Source organism: Chiloscyllium plagiosum, chromosome 9, assembly GCF_004010195.1.
Source record: "Chiloscyllium plagiosum isolate BGI_BamShark_2017 chromosome 9, ASM401019v2, whole genome shotgun sequence".
Classification (NCBI taxonomy): domain Eukaryota; kingdom Metazoa; phylum Chordata; class Chondrichthyes; order Orectolobiformes; family Hemiscylliidae; genus Chiloscyllium; species Chiloscyllium plagiosum.
The window spans coordinates 70655192-70674864 of NC_057718.1; the positions used below are offsets into that span (position 1 = coordinate 70655192).

At 41.5% G+C, this 19673-nt stretch overlaps 1 protein-coding gene across 2 annotated transcripts in view; it reads right to left on the minus strand.

Annotated features, from left to right (window-relative positions):
• Positions 1-381: 381 nt before the first annotated feature.
• Positions 382-19673, minus strand: part of sytl3 (synaptotagmin-like 3) — a 149689-nt gene continuing 130397 nt past the window's right edge. The window contains exons 10-12 of one of the 2 annotated variants that reach the window (XM_043696176.1): positions 9973-10075; positions 4286-4456; positions 382-2288 (exon numbers count right to left, since the gene is read on the minus strand). In XM_043696176.1, coding sequence (XP_043552111.1) covers positions 2274-2288; positions 4286-4456; positions 9973-10075 — 289 coding nt within the window. In that variant the 3' untranslated portion in view covers positions 382-2273. The remainder of the gene's footprint in view (positions 2289-4285; positions 4457-9972; positions 10076-19673) is intronic. The other variant, XR_006312555.1, reaches the window with a different exon arrangement.

The window sequence follows — 19673 nt, forward strand, 5'->3', positions numbered from 1 at the left end:
TTTAACAATACACACATCTCAATGTCAACACAATCGATGAAACTTGATGCAGTTTGATTCAAGACTGTTCATACTTCTTTACCAATATATGGGAGAATGCTTATGCTGTGGGACACCAAACTACTGACCTCATTCCAAATATATATGATGTTATGCCTCACTCGGGTAACACACTGGAAATCAAGCCCCATCATTCCCAAAATGACCAAAAAAGTTAAAGATGTTAAAAATGGTGCAAATTTCCCCAATATGCTTGATCTTTAGGTTTAGGGTGGTGGAATGCACGGACCAAGTTTCTATTCTTACCAAGAATAACTATTTATTAAAAATAAAAAGAGTCAAGTCACAGAATAAACAATTATGAACCATTGGCATGTAACTTTACGCATTAAAACTCTAATCCCCTTATAAATTTCCCCTTGCATGCACACAGAGATACAGACAAAAATAAGAAATAATGAGTGTTAGGCAGAGAGAAAAACTGGAAAAGCAATTCAGTAATCTCTGTTCAGAGGATAGTTGAGATGATTCTTGTGCTGATTAAAATGTTGTTTCCAGTTTTCCTTTGTCGGATGGTACACGGGAATGGATAACACTTATAAAAGGTCTTTGACTCATTAATTAAATTTCACACTTTACAGCAACTGGAGAAAGAATAAACTGGTTATCTACAGGCTTGAAGTAGATTCTGCTGCAAAGAACAGACATAGCCCGAGCAGGTGGATATCTTATTGTTTCCTTGCTATCTTTATAGCCTAAGCTGTTCAGCTGATAATGAAGGCCTTTGTCATCAATAACTGCTCACTTGTGCATGACCAATTAGACACTTTTTGCTGACTTAATCTCTATTTGTACACTCTTGGCTCCAGATCGCCAGCACATTACACATCAAAGAGTTGTTGTGTAAGTAGCACATACAATGTGTGTCAGGTTACTTGCTTTCAAAAACTGCAGTAATCCTTCAGCAATCCTGGACTTGAAAACAATTCTTTCCCCATTTTAACCACAATTGAAAATATAGAAAAATAAAAAGACATGGTCTTTACAATAGCAGACTTGATAAAAGGAGATTAATTACTAATCATAACTCATTTCCAAAACATGAGAGAAAAAGATCTAAATTTATACAGTACTTCTCCCAACCACTAGATGTCTCAAAAGGCTTTACAGTCAGTGAAGTATCTGAATTATTATTACTGTTGCAGGAAAGGTGGCAACATGTTTGCATACAGAGAAGTACCAGTGTACCATTGTCTAAAATAATGCCATATGGTTGTTTGTATCCTTCCAGATGGGGCCTTGGTTTAACATATCATCTAAAAGACCTCCAAAGGTACAGCACTCCCCCAGGACTATGCTTGTGTGTCTGTCTCAGATACTGTTCTGGAGTGGCATTTGAACCCAGAACTTGTGATTCAGAGTTGAGAATGCTGCTAAGTGAGCCATAACAACAACTGATATTGCTCAATTCACCTCTCACATTTCATACCCATTACATGACAGACAGGACTGATTAGCTTGGATGGCTGGTTTGCAGTCTACAGTGAAGCCAACAGCAGGGGTTCAATTCCCACACTGGCTGAGGTTAGCAAAGAAAACTTTCCTCTCAAAGTCTCCCCTTACCTGAGGTGTGGTGATCTTCACGTTAGACCATCAGTTATCTTTCTCTTCAATGAGAGAGCAGCGCTGTGGTTTGATGAGACTATGGTGGCTACTTACATACCTGACAAAGAGTTGATACAGCAGGATTCAAGAAATCGCAGATCTTAGCCCCAACATATTTGGAATGAGTTGTGATTTAGTAATCTTTTCATGACAATAATAGTGCTACAACCACTGTAAAGCATTTATATAAGCATTTTACACTATGGATACATTAAATGCATGTTCTGATCCCTGTAAAAACTTCTAATAACTTTCAAAAATTCGATCCTTCAGTTAATAGCTGAATGGATAATGGAAGATTTCATATTTGAAGATGTGTACAGTAATAAACAGACTAAAAATATGACTAAATAGCACTTTTGTTGGCAATTCATATTTTAAACTGTAAACATAACTTTTAAATACAATTGAATTGATCTATGAAGTACACATTACACATTAAGTAAACATTCAAATCTCCTAGAATCAGTCCAAAATGATTCTTTGCACCTGAGGGTTCACTTCTGATCTTTTCCCTTAGCAGCCTGGAAATTTAATTTCCAGAAATGTCTTTCATGGTGCAGTTGTTCATGGAAATGGTTACTTCTACCTGAAGCTACATAATTCTTCTAGTCTGGCAGTATCTATGGAGAGAAAACAGAATTAATGCTTTGAGTTTAGTGATCCTTCTTCAGAACTGCAGTACTACATGGCAAACCACTTACATTTTTGGCATCTCCTGAACATTGGCAGACTAACCTTAGCTGTGGGTAATTGGGGTATCTTAGATCCTTCTTAACTCAAAACTCAACCTTCATGGTAATGTGCATAGTGTCAGCTTTGTATGCAGTGAAAACTGCTAACTACCGGTAGTTACCGGTGGAAAGCAAGGTATCAGAAAAGATGTTGAGAGATTGAATTTAAGGTTATTTGGAAAAACTTAGTTTGATTAAAGATAGTCAGCATGACTTTGTGAGGAGCAGGTCATGCCTCACAAACCTTATTGAATTCTTTGAGGACATGACGAGACAAGTTGACAAAGGTCGAGCAGTGCATGTGGTGTATATAGATTTCAGTAAGTTATTTAATAAGGTTCTCCATGGTAGGCTCATTCAGAGAACTTAAGAGATATGGGATACAGGGAAACTTGGCTATCTAGATACAGAATTGGCTGGCTGAAAGAAAGCAAATGGTAGTGGATGGAAAGTATTCTGCCTAGAGGTTGTTGACCAGTGGTGTCCCGCAGGGATCTGTTGTTGGGCCTCGGCTCTTTGTAGTTTTAATAAATAACTTGGATGAAGAAGTGGAAGGTTGGGTTAGTAGTTGGTTGATGACATGAAGGTTGGTGGTCTTGTAGATAGTGTTGAGGGCTGTTGCAGGCTACAACATGACATTGACAGGAAGCAGAGCTGGGCTGAGAGTGGCAGATGGAGTTCAACACAGATAAATGCAAAGTGATTCAGTTTGGAAGGTCGAATTTGAATGCTGAATTCAGGGTTAAAGACAGGATTCTTGGCACTGTGGAGGAACAGGAGGATCTTGGGATCCATGTACATAGATCCATCAAAGTTTCTACTCAATTTAATGGGGTTGTTAAGAAGGCACATGGTGTTTTGACTTTCAGTAACGGGGGATTGAATTTAAGAGCCATGAGGTTTTGCTAGAGCCCTATAAAACCCTGGTTAGACCACACTTGGAATATTGTGTCCAGTTCTGGTCGCCTCATTATAGAAAAGATGTAGATGCTTTAGAGAGGGTGCAGAGGAGATTTACCAGGATGCTGCCTGGATTGGATGACGTGTCTTATGAAGAGAGGTTGAGTGAGCTCAGGCTTTTCATTCTGGAGAAAAGAAGGAAGAGAGGTGACTTGAAAGAGGTGTACAAAGTAATGAGTGGCATAGATGGAATAGATAGTCAGAGACCTTTCCCCAGAGCAGAAATGGTTGTCACAAGGGGGAATAATTTTAAGGTGATTGGAGGAAGGTATAAGGGAGATGTCAGAGTTAGGTTCTTTACACACAGAGTAGTGGATGCGTGGAATGTACTGCCAGCGGTAGATGTAGAGTCAGAGACAGTAGGGACATTTAAGGAACTGCTGGACAAGCACATGGACAGCAGTAAATTGAGGAGGTGTGTAGGTTAGGTTGATTTTAAATTAAGATAAATGCTTTGCACAACATCGTGTACCAAAGGGCCTGTACCATGCTGTACTGTTTAATGTTCTTGTCTTTAAATCCCAACTTTCCTTTATCTTAGCAGCATGTGGACAATTTAAAGTACAACTGTTTGCAAAGTGACTTTATCAGAACCCTTCCAAGACTTTAAAGAATCTCAGTATATCCACTGTTAGCAAATGGTGCCAAGGCAGCAGTCATCCTCCCGGTAAAGTAATCTGAGCCATCTTTAATCTTTAAAAGCCAAACCAACCAGCCTTGTGTCCAGCTAAACTTCAAAGCAAGTCGTATAACTCCTGTCATTTCAGCTTAAAAATACAGTTCGAACAGTGGCATTCTTATAAATCTCATCATTGAACCATGAGAAAATTTTACCTTTCTGTTTAAAAACCTACATTTATAATACTGTGAGCAAAAATGTATGCACACATTATTCAAAGAAATTCAGGATCAAGCACTGTTATTACCTTATCTTGTAGGTGGTACCAGTTATATGACTGAGTGAAATTCTCTTCAAATTTCCAATCTCCAAAAGGAATCAGCAATTCCCCGAGAAACACTTTCCGTTTGAGCATTGTACAGTGCCAAACAGAGACTTGAAGTGTCCTTGAGTCCAACTGCGATCTTTCAATATTATACTATGGTATACAAAATATAATATAAAATTTAAAAATTAAACAACTTGGCTAACTTGCTTTATAATAGCTAGTGACATTGAGTTTGGTGGTTTACTAAGTGATGCACCTATGTAAATGAAAATTATAAGTTCCAAAGGTGCATTGATAGATTAAACAAATGAGCAAAGCTATGGCAGATGAAATTTAATGTTAGGAAATGTGAAGGCATTCGTTTTGGATCCATGAAATATAGATTATAATATTTTCTAAATGCCAATCTAAATGTTAATTCCTGATGCCCAACTACTGATTCTTGGGGTATACTGCTAAATGCAACCTGCCAACCTCAACACTACCTCTATCTTATGAATTCCAGATTTGTGTATTACTTCTTATGTGGCACCTTACTGAATGCATTTTGAAAAGGTTATGTTTACAGCCACCTTAATTACCCAGAAATTATTCCAACCTAATTGCAGTATCTATGACATTACGTTAGCAATGTACAGGTAATTGCTTGCATCAAAGAATAGGACCAATAAAAGGGTTTATTTTTAAATGTTTTAGATCATTTCAATTCAAATCCCGTGATCACAATATAAGTCAGCCTCACTCCTCACTGTCTCCCTCCAGCACAATGCCTTGTCCATCACTACTTACTGTTCCCACAAACAAGAAAGAGCAGTGTGGTGAATAGGAGGAGAGCAATGGTGAGGTAAAGACTGGGGAAGTCGCTCCCTGGAAGTAGCAAGTGGATGGTGACTAGAGTAGGTAGATCAAGTGTAGTGCAAGTATTCCTTGGGCATACAATCATCAGTGGCTCTATAGGCGGAATGGAGACTGATCTTCAGTTCCAGACATATATCAACGACATCAACAACATAGACTGTAAGACCAGAGAAATAGAAATAAGAGTAGAAGGTTCTGCCTCTCAAACTTGATGCACCATTCAATAGAATAATGATTGATCTATCATGCTTGACATTTGTGGGTGGCACGGTGGCACAGTGGTTAGCACTGCTGCCTCACAGCGCCAGAGACCCGGGTTCAATTCCCGCCTCAGGCGACTGACTGTGTGGAGTTTGCACGTTCTCCCCGTGTCTGCGTGGGTTTCCTCCGGGTGCTCCGGTTTCCTCCCACAGTCCAAAGATGTGCAGGGTCAGGTGAATTGGCCATGCTAAATGCCCGTAGTGTTAGGTAAGGGGTAAATGTAGGAGTATGGGTGGGTTTCGCTTCGGCGGGTCGGTGTGCACTTGTTGGGCCGAAGGGCATGTTTCCACACTGTAATGTAATCTAATCTAACCTAATCTAATCCACTTCCAACACTCTATGGCAAGGAGTTCCAAAAACTCACAACTCTCAAAGAGAAAAAATTCCTTTACATCCCAGTCTTAAATTGGCTGAGATGATGCTCTCTGGTCGTAGACTCTCCTACGAGGGGGAACATCGTCTTACCATTTACACTGTGAAGACTGTTAAGAATTCTATACGTTTCAATGAGATCACCTTTCATTCTTCTAAACTCCAATGAATAAAGTCACAACCTGTTTAATGTTTGCTCATGTGGCAATCCCTCCATACTGGGGATTATACCTACATTAAACAAGGTAGGCTGCTATCAATACTCCAGATGTGGTCTCACCAGTACCTTGTACAGTTGCAATCAGACTTTCCAACTCATACATTCTAACACGCATGAAGTAAGAACCGACATTCATTATCTTTCCTGATTACCTGCTGTGCCTCTGTGTTGTTTTTTTGTGTTTCATACCCAAGTACTGTGTTGCAGCTTTCTGCTGTTTTTTTTCCTCCATTTAATTCTGTTCTTTTGTTCTCCCTTCCAAAGTGAACAATTTCACATTTTCCTACATTATAGTCCATTTGAAAACTTTTTGTTAGCTTACTTAACCTATCAATATCTCTCTGTAAACTCTGTATCCCTCTTGCAACCTACCTTTCTACTCATTTTTGTGTCATCAGCAAACTTAACTACAATACATTACATTCACTTCCTTTCTCCACATCATTAATATATAATAGTAAATAGCACTGATCCCTGTAGAACCCCACCGGTCACAGGTGACCAACCTAAAAATGAGCCTCTTATCCCCACTCACTTTTCCTGCCCATTCTCTAACCATGCCATTACCGCCAACACCACGGGTCTTATCTTATGACTTAACCTTTTGTGGAAGTCCCTAATACAACACAACTATTGGTTTTCCACCATCCACACTTGTTGAGACTTACTCAATAAACTCTAAAAAAAAAATTAGTCAGATATGATTTCCCTTTCATGAAGCCATGCTGACTGGTTGATGAGATTGATTTTCCAACTATTCATCTATTATTTCCTTAATAATTGATGCCAATACTTTTCCAACAATAGATGTTAAGCTAAATCAGCCCACAGTTACCTGCTTTCTGTCTCCCTCTCTTTTTGAAGTGTTGCAATGACAGTTTTCCAATCCTCTGTATTTCTGCAGAATCCATGATCTTTGGAAAATTACAACTAACGCATCCACTATCTCAGTAGCTACTCATTTAGGATCCTAGAATGCCAGTCATTAGCGTCAGGCAACTTAAGTGCGTTTAGCTCCATTAGTTTGTCTAATACTACTTCACTAATTCCTCTTCTGCATTCTTTAGTGTTCATGAGTGATGGAAAATATTTATTTAACTCTTCTGCCATTTCCTTGCTCCCCATATATGTCTCCCCAGATTCATTTTCTCAGGGGCCTACGCTCACTTTGACCATGCTCTCTTTCATTTTATTTATTTAAAGAAACTCTTAATATCAGCTTTCATATTCCTCTCCAGTTTATCTCCTAGTTTATTTTCTCTGTCTTAGTCCTATTTTGCAAGATTCTTAATTTATCCTAGCCTTCATGGTGATTATTGAGTTTTGCTATCTTATACACTTTCTTCATCAGCTTAATAGTCTCATTAACTTCGGCACGGTGGCACAGTGGTTAGCACTGCTGCCTCACCCGGGTTCATTTCCCGCCTCGGGCGACTGACTGTGTGGAGTTTGCACATTCTCCCCGTGTCTGCATGGGTTTCCTCCGGGTGCTCCGGTTTCCTCCCACAGTCCAAAGATGTGCAGGTCAGGTGAATTGGCCATGCTAAATTGCCCGTAGTGTTAGGTAAGGGGTAAATGTAGGGGTATGGGTGGGTTGCGCTTCGGCGGGGCAGTGCGGACTTGTTGGGCCGAAGGGCCTGTTTCCACACTGTAAGTAATCTAATCTAATCTAAAAAAACTTCCTTGGTTTTGGAATCAAGCAGGAGAGAGGATTTAAGAAACAATCCAGGTACCATTAAACTACTGGCTACATTCCACATTGTTAGAAAGAAGATAGCAGAGGAAATTTAAAGGGAAAATAGTGAAAAGTGCTCTGCTATGGACTGCTAACAATGGGGACTTTGATTACCCAAATAATGACTTAGGTCGGAACAATGTAAAGGATATCGCATGAAAGTGTGAAGAGCTTTTGAAAAGTGTACGGGAGAGGATTCTTGATCAGTTCTAAACTCCTCACCCCTCCAAACATTATAAATATAGGGTCCCCCTTTACTCACTTTCCACCCCACTAGCCTCCACATCAAACATATCACCCTCAAACACTACCACCAACTTCAATTAGACCCCAGCACCAAGAACATCTTCCCCTCCCAACTCCTCCCTGCCTTCCACAAGGACCATTCCCTTTGCCACTCCCTGGTTTGTGCCACACTCCCCACCAACATACCCCAATCCCCTGGTACCTACCCGTGTAAGTGAAAAAGATGCAACATCTGCCCGTACACCACTTCCCTCACCTCACAGAACATAGAACAGAACAACACAGTACAAGCCCTTCAGCCCTGGATGTTGTGCCAACCTTTTATCCTACTCTGAGATCAGACTAACCTATATACCTTTCATTGTACTATCTTCCATGTGGCTATCCGAGAGTTGCTTAAATGTCTGGTAAACCTTCATATATCAATCCGGCTATCCAAGGAATCAATCTGGTAAACCTTCATTTTCTTCACTCAGCGAGTCGTAAGTTCATGGAATGCCCTGCCAGCAGCAGTGGTGGACTCTCCCTCTTTATGGGCATTTAAGCGGGCATTGGATAGGTATATGGAGGATAGTGGGTTAGGATAGGTTAGGCGGGCTTGGATCGGCGCAACATCGAGGGCCAAAGGGCCTGTACTGCGCTGTATTCTTCTATGTTCTATGTTCTATGTCCCTAATGTATCTAACGCTACTGCCATTGTTGGCATTGCATTCCATGCATCCACCATTTAAAGAATTTAAATGGTTTAAGGAACCTAACTCTGACATCTCTCCTGAACCTTCCTCCAATCACCTTAAAATTATGCCCCCTCATGATAGCCATTTCTGCCACGGGAAAAAAGTCTCTGGCTCTCAATCCAGGGCCCCAAACAGTCCTTCCAGCTGAGACAGAGGTTCACCTGCATCACCTCCAGCCTAGTCTACTGCATCCAGTGCTCCCAATGTGGTCTTCTCTACATCGGTGAGACCCAATGTAGATCGTTTTGCAGAGCATCCTCGCCAGGCCTGAAATGGCCAGCCTGACCTCCCAGTCACTGCCCATTTCTATTCCCCCTCCCATTCTACCTCCAACATGTCCATCCTCAGCTTCCTCCACTGCACAGTGAATCTAACCACAAATTGGAGGAACACACTTAATCTTCCACCTGGTCAGCCTAGAGCCTGGAGAACTTAAATTGAGTTCATGAGTATCAAACAATCTTCCCACCATCTCCCAGCTTCCTTTCCAGCCCTGTCTCCTCCCTTCCATTCCACATCCTCACCCTTTCTTCCAGCTACCAACTGGATTCATCCCTCCCAACAACCTGAAGAAGGGCTTATGCCCGAAACGTCGATTCTCCTGTTCCCTGGATGCTGCCTGACCTGCTGCACTTTTCCAGCAACACATTTTCAGCTCTGATCTCCAGCATCTGCAGACCTCACTTTCTCCTCCCAACAACCAACCAGGTCATACCCCCTACTTGTGTTCACCTATCAGTACCTCACTATTCTGATACTCTCCCCAACTCCCACTTTGTCTGTAGCTCCTGTACCCCCACATCTAGTCCTGAAGAAAGGTTATACCCAAAACGTTGACATCTCCACCTCCTGATGCAGTCTGGCTTGCTGTGTTCTTCCAGCTCCTGCCTGTCTACTTTGGATTCCAACATCTGCAGTTTTTTGTCTCTATCCCATACACTTAGACTGTGACCCCTGGTCTGGACTCTCTAGTATTCAGAATCATCCTTCTTGTGTTTGCCCTGTCCAGTTCTGTTAAAACTTTATAGGTTCCTGTAAGAACTACCCTTCATTCTTTTAAACTCCAGGGAATATAGTCCTAACTGATCTAATCTCTCTTCATATATCAATCCGGCTATCCAAGGAATCAATCTGGTAAACCTTCATTGCACTCCCCCCATAGTGCAATGGAAAGAAAACTGCTAACTGAAAATGTTTAAATGAAGGAATATCCTATTATCATCAAGAAATGAATTACCCTTAATATTTCATTAAAAACTGGATTCACCGAGTTCTTCTTCACTGTGCTCTTCAACTTACTCTGAGGTGATTTGTCAGGAAGCAAATAGGTCTTCACATACCTAAAACAAAGCTCAGAATCACAAAGATGTAGCTTCAACAACTACACAATGTTCTTTGTTCCAATTTTTGGATTTTATCATTAATTACATTATTTCAAGATAGTCAAGGTGGGGAAGGAATCAGTCCAGAGTAACTTGGTTTTAAAAACTATTGAAAACATTAGCAAAGGAGAGAAGTTACCACTAAACAAAAGGATGAGACAGAACTTGAGAAAGAATTTCAAACCTGAAAATCAAGACATAGAATCATTATGAGTACAGTGAAGAAATGGACAAGGACAGAAAACACTTTTGGATGTTAGAGGTCCCAACAACAGTAGTTACATTGTTTGACAAAATAACAGGCCAGCAAATGTGAAGTGAGAAAAACTTTTACACAGCAAATGGTTACAATATGCAGTGCACTGCTTGGAAGAGTGCTGGAATCAAAGATATGAGGGAAAGCAGGGCATTGGCAGGAGGTAGTGGTGCTCATTTGAAGAGCTGGTGTCACCATTGTGGCCTGTGTCATGGAACAAAGGTGATATAATACTTAAAATGCACTTTATTCAGCCTACAGATTTGAGAAGACAAACCAGTCTCGGTTTTAAAATATTTATGGAAATGAACAGGCCTGATCCACAAGGAAAATTTCTAAACTCGGGCAAATTCAATTGTAATGATATTAGACAGGAACTTTAAAAAAAATGATTGGGGGAGAGGGATGTCTGGCAAGTGAGAGGTTTCCAAAAGTGAGATAACGAGAATTCAGGGCCATCATGTCCCTGTTAGTCTGAAAGGCAAGGCTGGCAGGAGTGCGAAACAGTGTATGACTAGAGACATTGAGGCTCTGGTCAAGAATAAGGAGGTATATGTCAGGTATGGACAGCTGGGATCAAGTGAATCCCTTAAATTATACAAGTGTACACTTAAAAGGGAAATCAGAAGGGCAAAAAGGGGATGTGAAATAGCTTTGGCAGATAGGGTAAAGGAGAATCCAAAGAGATTCTATAAGTATATTAAGGGCAAAACAGTAACTAGGGAGACAAAAGACCCCTCTTAAAAGATCAATAAGGTCGTCCATGTGTGGAGACCAGGAGATGGATGAAATTCTAAACATATGTTTCTTGTCAGTATTTACTGTGGAGAAAGACATAGAAGCTCAGGAACTCAGGGAAATAAATAATGAAAAGAGTCCACATGAAATAAAAGAAGGTGCTGGGAGTCTTAAGGATCTGATCAAATATATCCCAGGACACGATGGGAAGTTATGAAAGAAATTGCAGGGCCCTAGCAGAGACATCTGCAATATTGAAAGCTACGGGCAAGGTGCTGAAAGACTGGAGGGTGGCTATTGTTGTGCCATTATCTAAGAAAGTCTGCAAGGAAAAACCAGGTAACTCCAGACCAGTAGACTCACATCAGTGGTGGCTAAGTTATTGGTGGGGATTTTGAGATACAGAATCTGCATGCATTTGGAAAGACAAGGACTGGTTAGGGAGAGGGTCAGCATGGCTTTGTGCACAGGAAATTATGTCTCACAATTTGGATTGAGGTTTTTGAAGAGGTGACCAAGAAGATAGATGAAGACAGAGCAGTAGATTTTGTCTTCGTGGATTTTAGCAAGACCTTCAATAAGGTACTGCATGTTAGATTGATTAGTAAAGTTACATTTCATGGAATCCAGGGAGGGCTAGCCAATTGGATACAACATTGGTTTGATGATAGGAAACAGAGAGTGGAGGTAGGTGGTTTTGTTCAGACTGGAGGCCTGTGACCAGCTGCAAGGTTTGGTGCTGGATTGTCATTTATATAAACAGTTTGGATGAGAGTATAGGAGGAATGGTTAGTAACTGAATGGTTAGTAAGTTTGCACATGACACCAAAATTGGTGCTATAGTGGACAGTGAAGGAGGTTATCTAAGAGTACAAGGTGTCTTGATCAACTGGGCCAGTGACTGATGAATGGCAGGTGAAGTTTAATTCAAACAAATGAAAGATGTTGCATTTTGGTAAGACAAGCTAGTGCGGGACTTAAATAGTTAATGGTTGGGCCCGGGGTGTGTTCTTGAACAGATAGACCTAGGGATGCAGGTACATAGTTCTTTGAAAGTGGTGTCACAGGTAGACAGGGTGATGAAGATGGCATTTGGCATGTTTGCCTTCATCAGTCAGAGCACTGAGTAAAGCAGTTAGGCTGTCATATTACAGCTGTACAAGACATTGGTAAAGCCACATTTGGAGTACTACATATAATTCTGGTTGCCCTGCTATAGGAAGGATGTAATTAAACTGGAGAGGGTACAAAAAAGATGTACAAGGATATTACCAATACTGGAAGAATTGAGCTATAAGGAAAGAACAAACAACAAAGAAAATTACAGCACAGGAACAGGCCCTTTGGCCCTCCATACCTGCACCGATCTAGATCTGCTATCTCCCCCTATATCATTGGTGCCTCTACGCACCACAAAAACTTTGCTGTTCACTCTTCCTCCCCTCAGAACGTCCTGCAGCCGATCTGAGACATCCCTGACCCGTGCACCTGAGAGGCAACATACCATTTGGGAGTTTCGTTTTTGACCACAGAACAGTTGAATCTCCTATGACTATAGCCCTTCCATTCTTTTTCCCACCTTCTATACAGCATGAACCTGGCTACTGCTGACTTCCCTGGTGAGCCACCTCCCTAAACAGTTTCCAATACAAGTACACCTACTTTGGAGGGAGGTGACCACAGGGGACACATGGACTGCCTTCCTGCTCTTTCTCTGCATTTTGGTCACCCATTCCCTTTCTCCCTCAGCAATCCTAATCTGCGATCTGACCAATTCGCTAAACGTGCCACCCACGACCTCCTCAGCATCGTGGATGCTCCAAGGTGAGTCCATCTGCAGCTTTGGAGCCATCATACGGTCTAACAAGAGCTGCACTGAACACACTTGCTGTACGTGAAGGAGTCAGGGACATCAGCCACGTCCCTGAACTCCCACATTGAGCAAAAGGAGCATAACACGGGTCTGGTATCTCCTGCCATTTTTACCCTTAAGCTTAACTTAGTCCAACTATAATAGCAAATAACAGATAAATGAAATTTTTAAAAATTACTAATCACACCACTTACCAGCACACAATAAAAAAGAGAAAGACAAACCTTTCCTTATCAACATAACACAGTCTTTTTTTGGTTAGAGGAGATGGGCGGGTGAGAGGCACTACACATGTAGTGTGTTGGGTTTAGCCACTACCCAAATATATCAGTTCCCAGAGCGCAATTCGACCACTCTCACTCAGCTCCTCACTCTCACCGCTCCTGCTGCTGCTGCAAAATGGAGGATGCTGATTCCACGAGGTAAGTATTTAAATGGGAAATTTGCCTTCCCGGCAGCCCCTTGGTCCTCACTCTCACTGTTCCTACTGCTGCTGCACACTGAAAGGCTGGAACGACTTTCCCTAGAGCATAGGAGGCTGAGGCATAGACTTATTGGGGTGTATAAAATCATTAGGGACATAGTTTCCCCATTGTAAAGGAGACCACATTGTGAGCAGTGAATGCAGTAGACTCGATTGTGAGAAGTGGAGGTAAAACACTGCTTCACAAGGAAGGTAAGTTTGGGCACTTGGATACTAAGGATGGATGAGGTAAATGAGCAAGTGTTACACCTTCAGCAATTGCAGGGGAAGATGCCGTGGGGCTGTGGAAGTGGGAGTGAAGAAAGTGTGTACCTGGATGTCCCAGAAGGAATGGTCCCTGAGGAAGGCAGACAAGGGGGGGACTATATGAGGTGATGGAAATGGCTGCTAATGATTTTCTGCTTATGGATGCCGGTGGGATGGTAGGTAAAGACAAGGGGAACCCCTATTGCTGTTGTGAGAACGAAAAGAAAGGGTAAAGTCCAAAGTGCGCAAGATACATCGGATGTGGTTGAGGGCCATGTCAACAATGGTGCTGAGGAATCCTCAGTTGAGAAAGAGGGTGGATATTTCAGAGGCTCCCTTGTCAAAGTTGGTATAATCAGAACATATGCAACAGAAACGGAAGAACTGGGAGAAAGGAACAGAAACTTTACAGGAAGCAGGATGTATAGTTCAGGAAATTGTGGGAGTTGGTGGGATTATAGTGAGTATTAGTGGCCAGTATATCCCCAGAAATAGAAACAGAGGAGTCAAGGAAGGGAAGAGAAGAGTCAGAGATGGATCAGGTGAAAGCAAGCCAGGGTGGAAATTAGAAGCAAAATCGATAAACATTTCCAATTCTAGATGAGAGAGGGAAGCAGCACACATGCTATTTTTGACATACTGGAGAAAGAGTTGTGGGTGCGGGCTGGAATAGGACTGGAACAAGAAATGTTCCAGGTATCCCATAAAGAGGCAGGCATAACTAGGATCCACCTGTGTTCCCATGACCATTCCTCTGACCTGAAGAAAATGAGAGGAGTTAAAAGTGTTCTCGTTTATGATGAGGACAGCTGCATGCTTACTTTCAGCGACTGGCACACAAGGATACCCAAGTCTTGACCCCTTTCTCAATCTATCACCATTCATTTAATAATCTGCCTTCCTGTTTTTGCTACCAAAGTGGATAACTTCACGTTTATCGAAATTATAATTAATCTGCCATGTATTTGCCCATTCACTTAACTTATCCAAATGACACTGACGCATAGTTGTACAACATAAAAACAGGCTCGTCGGCCCACTGTGGAAGTAACTGCCAACACTTATCCCATTTACTTGCTCTTGGTCTGAAGCCTACAATGACCTGGCATTTTAAGTACTCTTCCAAATGTTGCAAGAGTACCTGCTTCCTATATCATCTCAAGCAGACAGGCAGGAGGCTGCAAGAACACAGTATGTCAGACAGCATCAGGAGATGGAGAAGTTGACTTTTTGGATGTAACTCTTCTTCAGGAAGAAGGGATACACCTGAAACATTGACTTCTCCACCTCCTGATGCTGCCTGGCTTGCTGTGTTCTTGCAGCCTCCTGCCTGTCTACTTTGTATTCCAGCATCTGCAGTTTTTTTGCTTCCTATATCATCTCAGGCAGCATGTTTAATACTTCAACCATGCTCTGGGTGAAAAAGTTCTTTGTCAGATCTCCTCTAAACTACTTACTCCTCACCTTAATTTATACTCTCTGGCCTTTGACACATCTGCCATGGGGAAAAGATTCTCACAATCTACTCCACGCCTCTCATAATTCTGTATACCTCAGTCAGATTGCCCTTCAGCCTCCTCTGCTGCAAGGAAAATAAACACAACCCATCCATTCTCTCCTTATAACAAATTTCTTAACCCAAGTAACATCCTGGTGAATCTTCTCAGTACCCACTCCAGTGCAATCACATCTTTTGAATAGTGTGGTAACCAGGATTGAACACAGTATTCCATATGTGGCCTAACCAAAGTTTTATAAATTTGTGAAAAGACTTTCTATTTCTACATTCTATGCCCGGCTAATGAAGGCAATCATCCTGTATGCTTTCTTCACTATCCTGTCCATACAGACTGACACCTTCAGGGATCTATGTATTTCCCTACCAATGTCCCTTTGTTCCTCAGTGCTCCCTGAGGGCCTATCATTCATTGTATGTGCCCTTCTCTTATTAGAACTACCAAAATGCATCACCTTGCACTTATCAGGATCATCATTTGCCATTGTACCGTCCAATTTACCAGATGATGAATATCAGACTGAAGCCTGAGACCATTTACCTCACTATCAACACCATCAATTTTCATGTCAGCTGCAAATTTACTATTATACCTTCTATGTTCACATCCAAGTTGCTAATGTAAACAATAAACAACACCGAACCTTGTAGTACACTGCTTGCCACAGGCTTCCAATTGCAAAAATCAACTTTCCACCATCACTTTTTGTCTCCTGTTTGAATGCAGTTTGCCAAATTGCCTTGGATCCCATAGACTCTGGATCAGCCTTCCATGTGGGAACTTGTTAAAGGCTTGAATGAAATCCACGTAAACCACATCACCTGCACTACTCTCATTAATGTATTTAGTCACCTTTTCAAAAAAAAACACAGACAGTTTCTCCCTTTAATAAATATCTTTAAACAATGTCTGCCTTTCCAAATATTGTTTAATCCTATCCTTCAATTATTTCCCAATAATTTCTCCACCACTAAGTTCCAACTAAGTGATCTGTAATTACCTAGCCTATCCCTGTTGCCCTTCTTGAATAAAGGAACCCTCTTATCTATCCTTCTGGCAATTTACCTGTGACAAGCGAGGTTACAACTACTCCCATCAGAGGCCCAGCAATCTCCATCCTTGCTCCTATTGCAGCCTGGGATAAATCTTATCAGGCTCTGGGGATTTGTGCACCTGTATGCCCATTAAAACATTTATTAATCTAGGACCTTACTATCCAAACTGAAATTCTCAGCTACAATGTCTTTCTCGTCTGTGAATACAACTGAGAGGTATTTATTTAATATCTCACCCACATCCACTGACTCCAAGCAAAGGTTGGAGCCTTTGATCTCAAATAGATCCCATCCTTTCCTTGGCAATCTTCTCTTCATTAACTCATAATAAGTCTTAGGTTGTGGCCCCTCTTTGACATCATAGTTTTCTTCTTAGGAAATCTCCAACTCTCTCTATACTTTTGAAAGGCTTCCTCTGTTTTTAATGTACTGTACCTGACATGTGTTTCTTTCTTTTTCTTTATCAAACTCAGATATCCCTTGACATCCATGCTTTCCTGGACTTGTGCCCCTGCCTTTCACTCAGCCCTGAATTATCACTGTACTACTTTTAAAAGAGTCCCATTTTCTAAATGTAGCTACTCCCAATCTATGTTTGCCAGATCCTGTCAAATAATATTGAAATTGGCTTTACTGCAATTTAGACACTAAACTTGTGCACAATCCTTATCCCTTTCTAGAGTGACTTTGAAACTTACAGAGCTTTGGTCACTATCCTCAAAATGCTCACCACTGAAACTTAAACCACTTGAGGGCTTTGTTCTGCAGGAGTAGGTTTAATGCTGCCCTATCTCTTGTAGAACTACCTACATACTGGCACAAAAATTCTCCTGTATACAATTTTAAAATTCCACTTCATCTGATCAATTCACACTAAAGATATCCCAGTTACATTAGTAAAGTTTGGGGTGGCACAGTGACTCAGTGGTTAGCACTGCTACCTCACAGCAGTAGGGTCCCAGGTTCAATTCCAGCCTTGGGTGACTGCCTGTGTGGAGCTTGCACAATCTCCTTTTGTCTGTGTGGGTTACCTCTGGGTGCTCTGGTTTCCTCCCACAGTCCAAAGATGTGCAGGGCAGGTGAATTGGTCATGCTAAATTGCTCATAGTGTTAGGTGCATTAGTTAGAAGGAAATGGATCTGGGGGGGGTTACTCTTCGGAGGGTCGGTGTGGACTAGTTGGGCTGAAGGCCCTGTTTCCACACTGTAGGGAATCTAATTTTAAAAAAGTTGAAGGGCCCTGTAACTATAACCTGTTTCTCACATTTTCCTGTAGTTTGCTTACATATCTGCTCCTCTCTCTCTCTGTAGCACAATCCAGCAAGTTAATCACACTTTTTTTTTAAAATTTCCGAGTTCTACCCAGAGTGGCTTCATTTGAAGATCCTTCCATAATGTCCTCCCTCATTACTGCAGTGATAGCTTCCCTTATTAATAATGCAATGATCCCACCTCTCTTTATTCCCTGCCTGAAATCTTTATACCCTGGAAAGTTGAGCTGCCAGTCTTGTCCTTCCTTCAACCACATCTCAGCAATTGCAACAATATTATATTTCCACATGCAGATCAATGTTCTAAGTACATCTGCCTTACCAGTCAAGCTCCAGCAAGAAAATTCAATTTAGCTTTCCGGACCTTTCATGTGTCTTATCCTCTCAATGTCTTCTCCACCTATTGCACTCTCCTAGCATTCCTTCTACATCGGATTGGACCTTGCTTCTGATTTTCTATCAGATGTGTGCCCCATCTCCCTGCCAAATAAATTTATACCTCCCCAACAGCATGAGAACATCTCACAGTAAGCAAGGATATTGGATCTGCCTCATAGTCCACCCTCCTACCCAGCTTTGAGTGATCTGCAAACTTCGATCTACTACATTTTATGTTCTCATCCAAATCATTAATGCATTTGTGAATAGCTAGAGCTCTAGCACTGATCATTACAGCAACCCATTAATTATTGGCTACCACTTGGAAATAGACACATTTATTTCTACTCATTGATTCCTATCTGCCAGCCATTCTTTATCTATGTTAGTATACTACCCCAAAACCCATGTGCTTTAGTTTTATATTCTAACCTCTTATGTTGGACCTTCAAAAGTCTTCTGAAAGTCCAAGTAAACCACATGCACTGGTTCCCCCTTCACGACTTGAAAAATTCCAGTAGATTCTTCAAGTTTTTCAAATGCTCTGCTAATTAAGCTTTTGAACTCTAGCATTCTCCCCATTACCGATGTCAAGCTAACTGGTCTGTAATTCCCTATTTTCTCTTCATTTTCCTTTTTATAAATAGTGAAGTTACATTAGCTACCTTCCAATCCATAGAAACTGTTCCAGATTTGAAAGAATCTCGAAAGATGACTACCAATTTAATCACTATTCCTGAAGCCACTTCCTTAAATAGTCTGTAATATAGATTGTTGGGCTCTGGCAGAACTGTCACATGTTGGAATCTTGTCTAATATCATGTTGGCGTTTAACATCTTCATCACCATAGGCTGTCAAATGTTTTATGTCTTACTTGGCACATGTATGTGTGTATTTGTATGTATTTACAAATGAGAGGGACCGTATTGTGTATTTACAAATGAGAGGGACCGTATTGTTGAAGAGGAGAGTGTGAAACGGACTGGTAAGCTAGAAAAGATATTTGTTAGGAAGGAAGATGTGTTGGGCATTTTGAAAACCTTGAGGATGGACAAGTCCCCCAGGCCTGACGGGATATATCCTAGGATTATGTGGGAAGCAAGAGAGGAAATTGCAGAGCCGTTGGCAATGATCTTTTTGTCTTCACTGTCAACAGGGTGGTACCAGGGGACTGGAGAGTGGTGAATGTTGCGCCCCTGTTCAAAAAAGGGAATAGGGATAACCCTGGGAATTACAGGCCAGTCAGTCTTACTTCTGTGGTAGGCAAAGTAATGGAAAGGGTACTGAGGGATAGGATTTATGAGTATCTGGAAAGACACTGCTTGATTAGGGACAGCCAGCACGGATTTGTGAGGGGTAGGTCTTGCCTTACAAGTCTTATTGAATTCTTTGAGGAGGTGACCAAGTATGTGGATGAGGGTAGAGCAGTGGATGTAGTGTACATGGATTTTAGTAAGGCATTTGATACGGTTCCCCATGGTAGGCTTATGCGGAAAGTCAGGAGGCATGGATTAGAGGGATATTTGGCCAGTTGGATAGAAAACTGGCTAACCGGTTGAGTCAGAGAGTGGTGGCAGATGGAAAATATTCAGCCTGGAGCCCAGTTACAACTGGAGTTCCACAGGGATCAGTTCTGGGTCCTCTGCTGTTTGTAATGTTTACTAATGACTTGGAAGAGGGAGTCGAAGGGTCGGTCAGTAAATTTGCAGACGATACAAAGATTGGTGGAGTTGTGGAT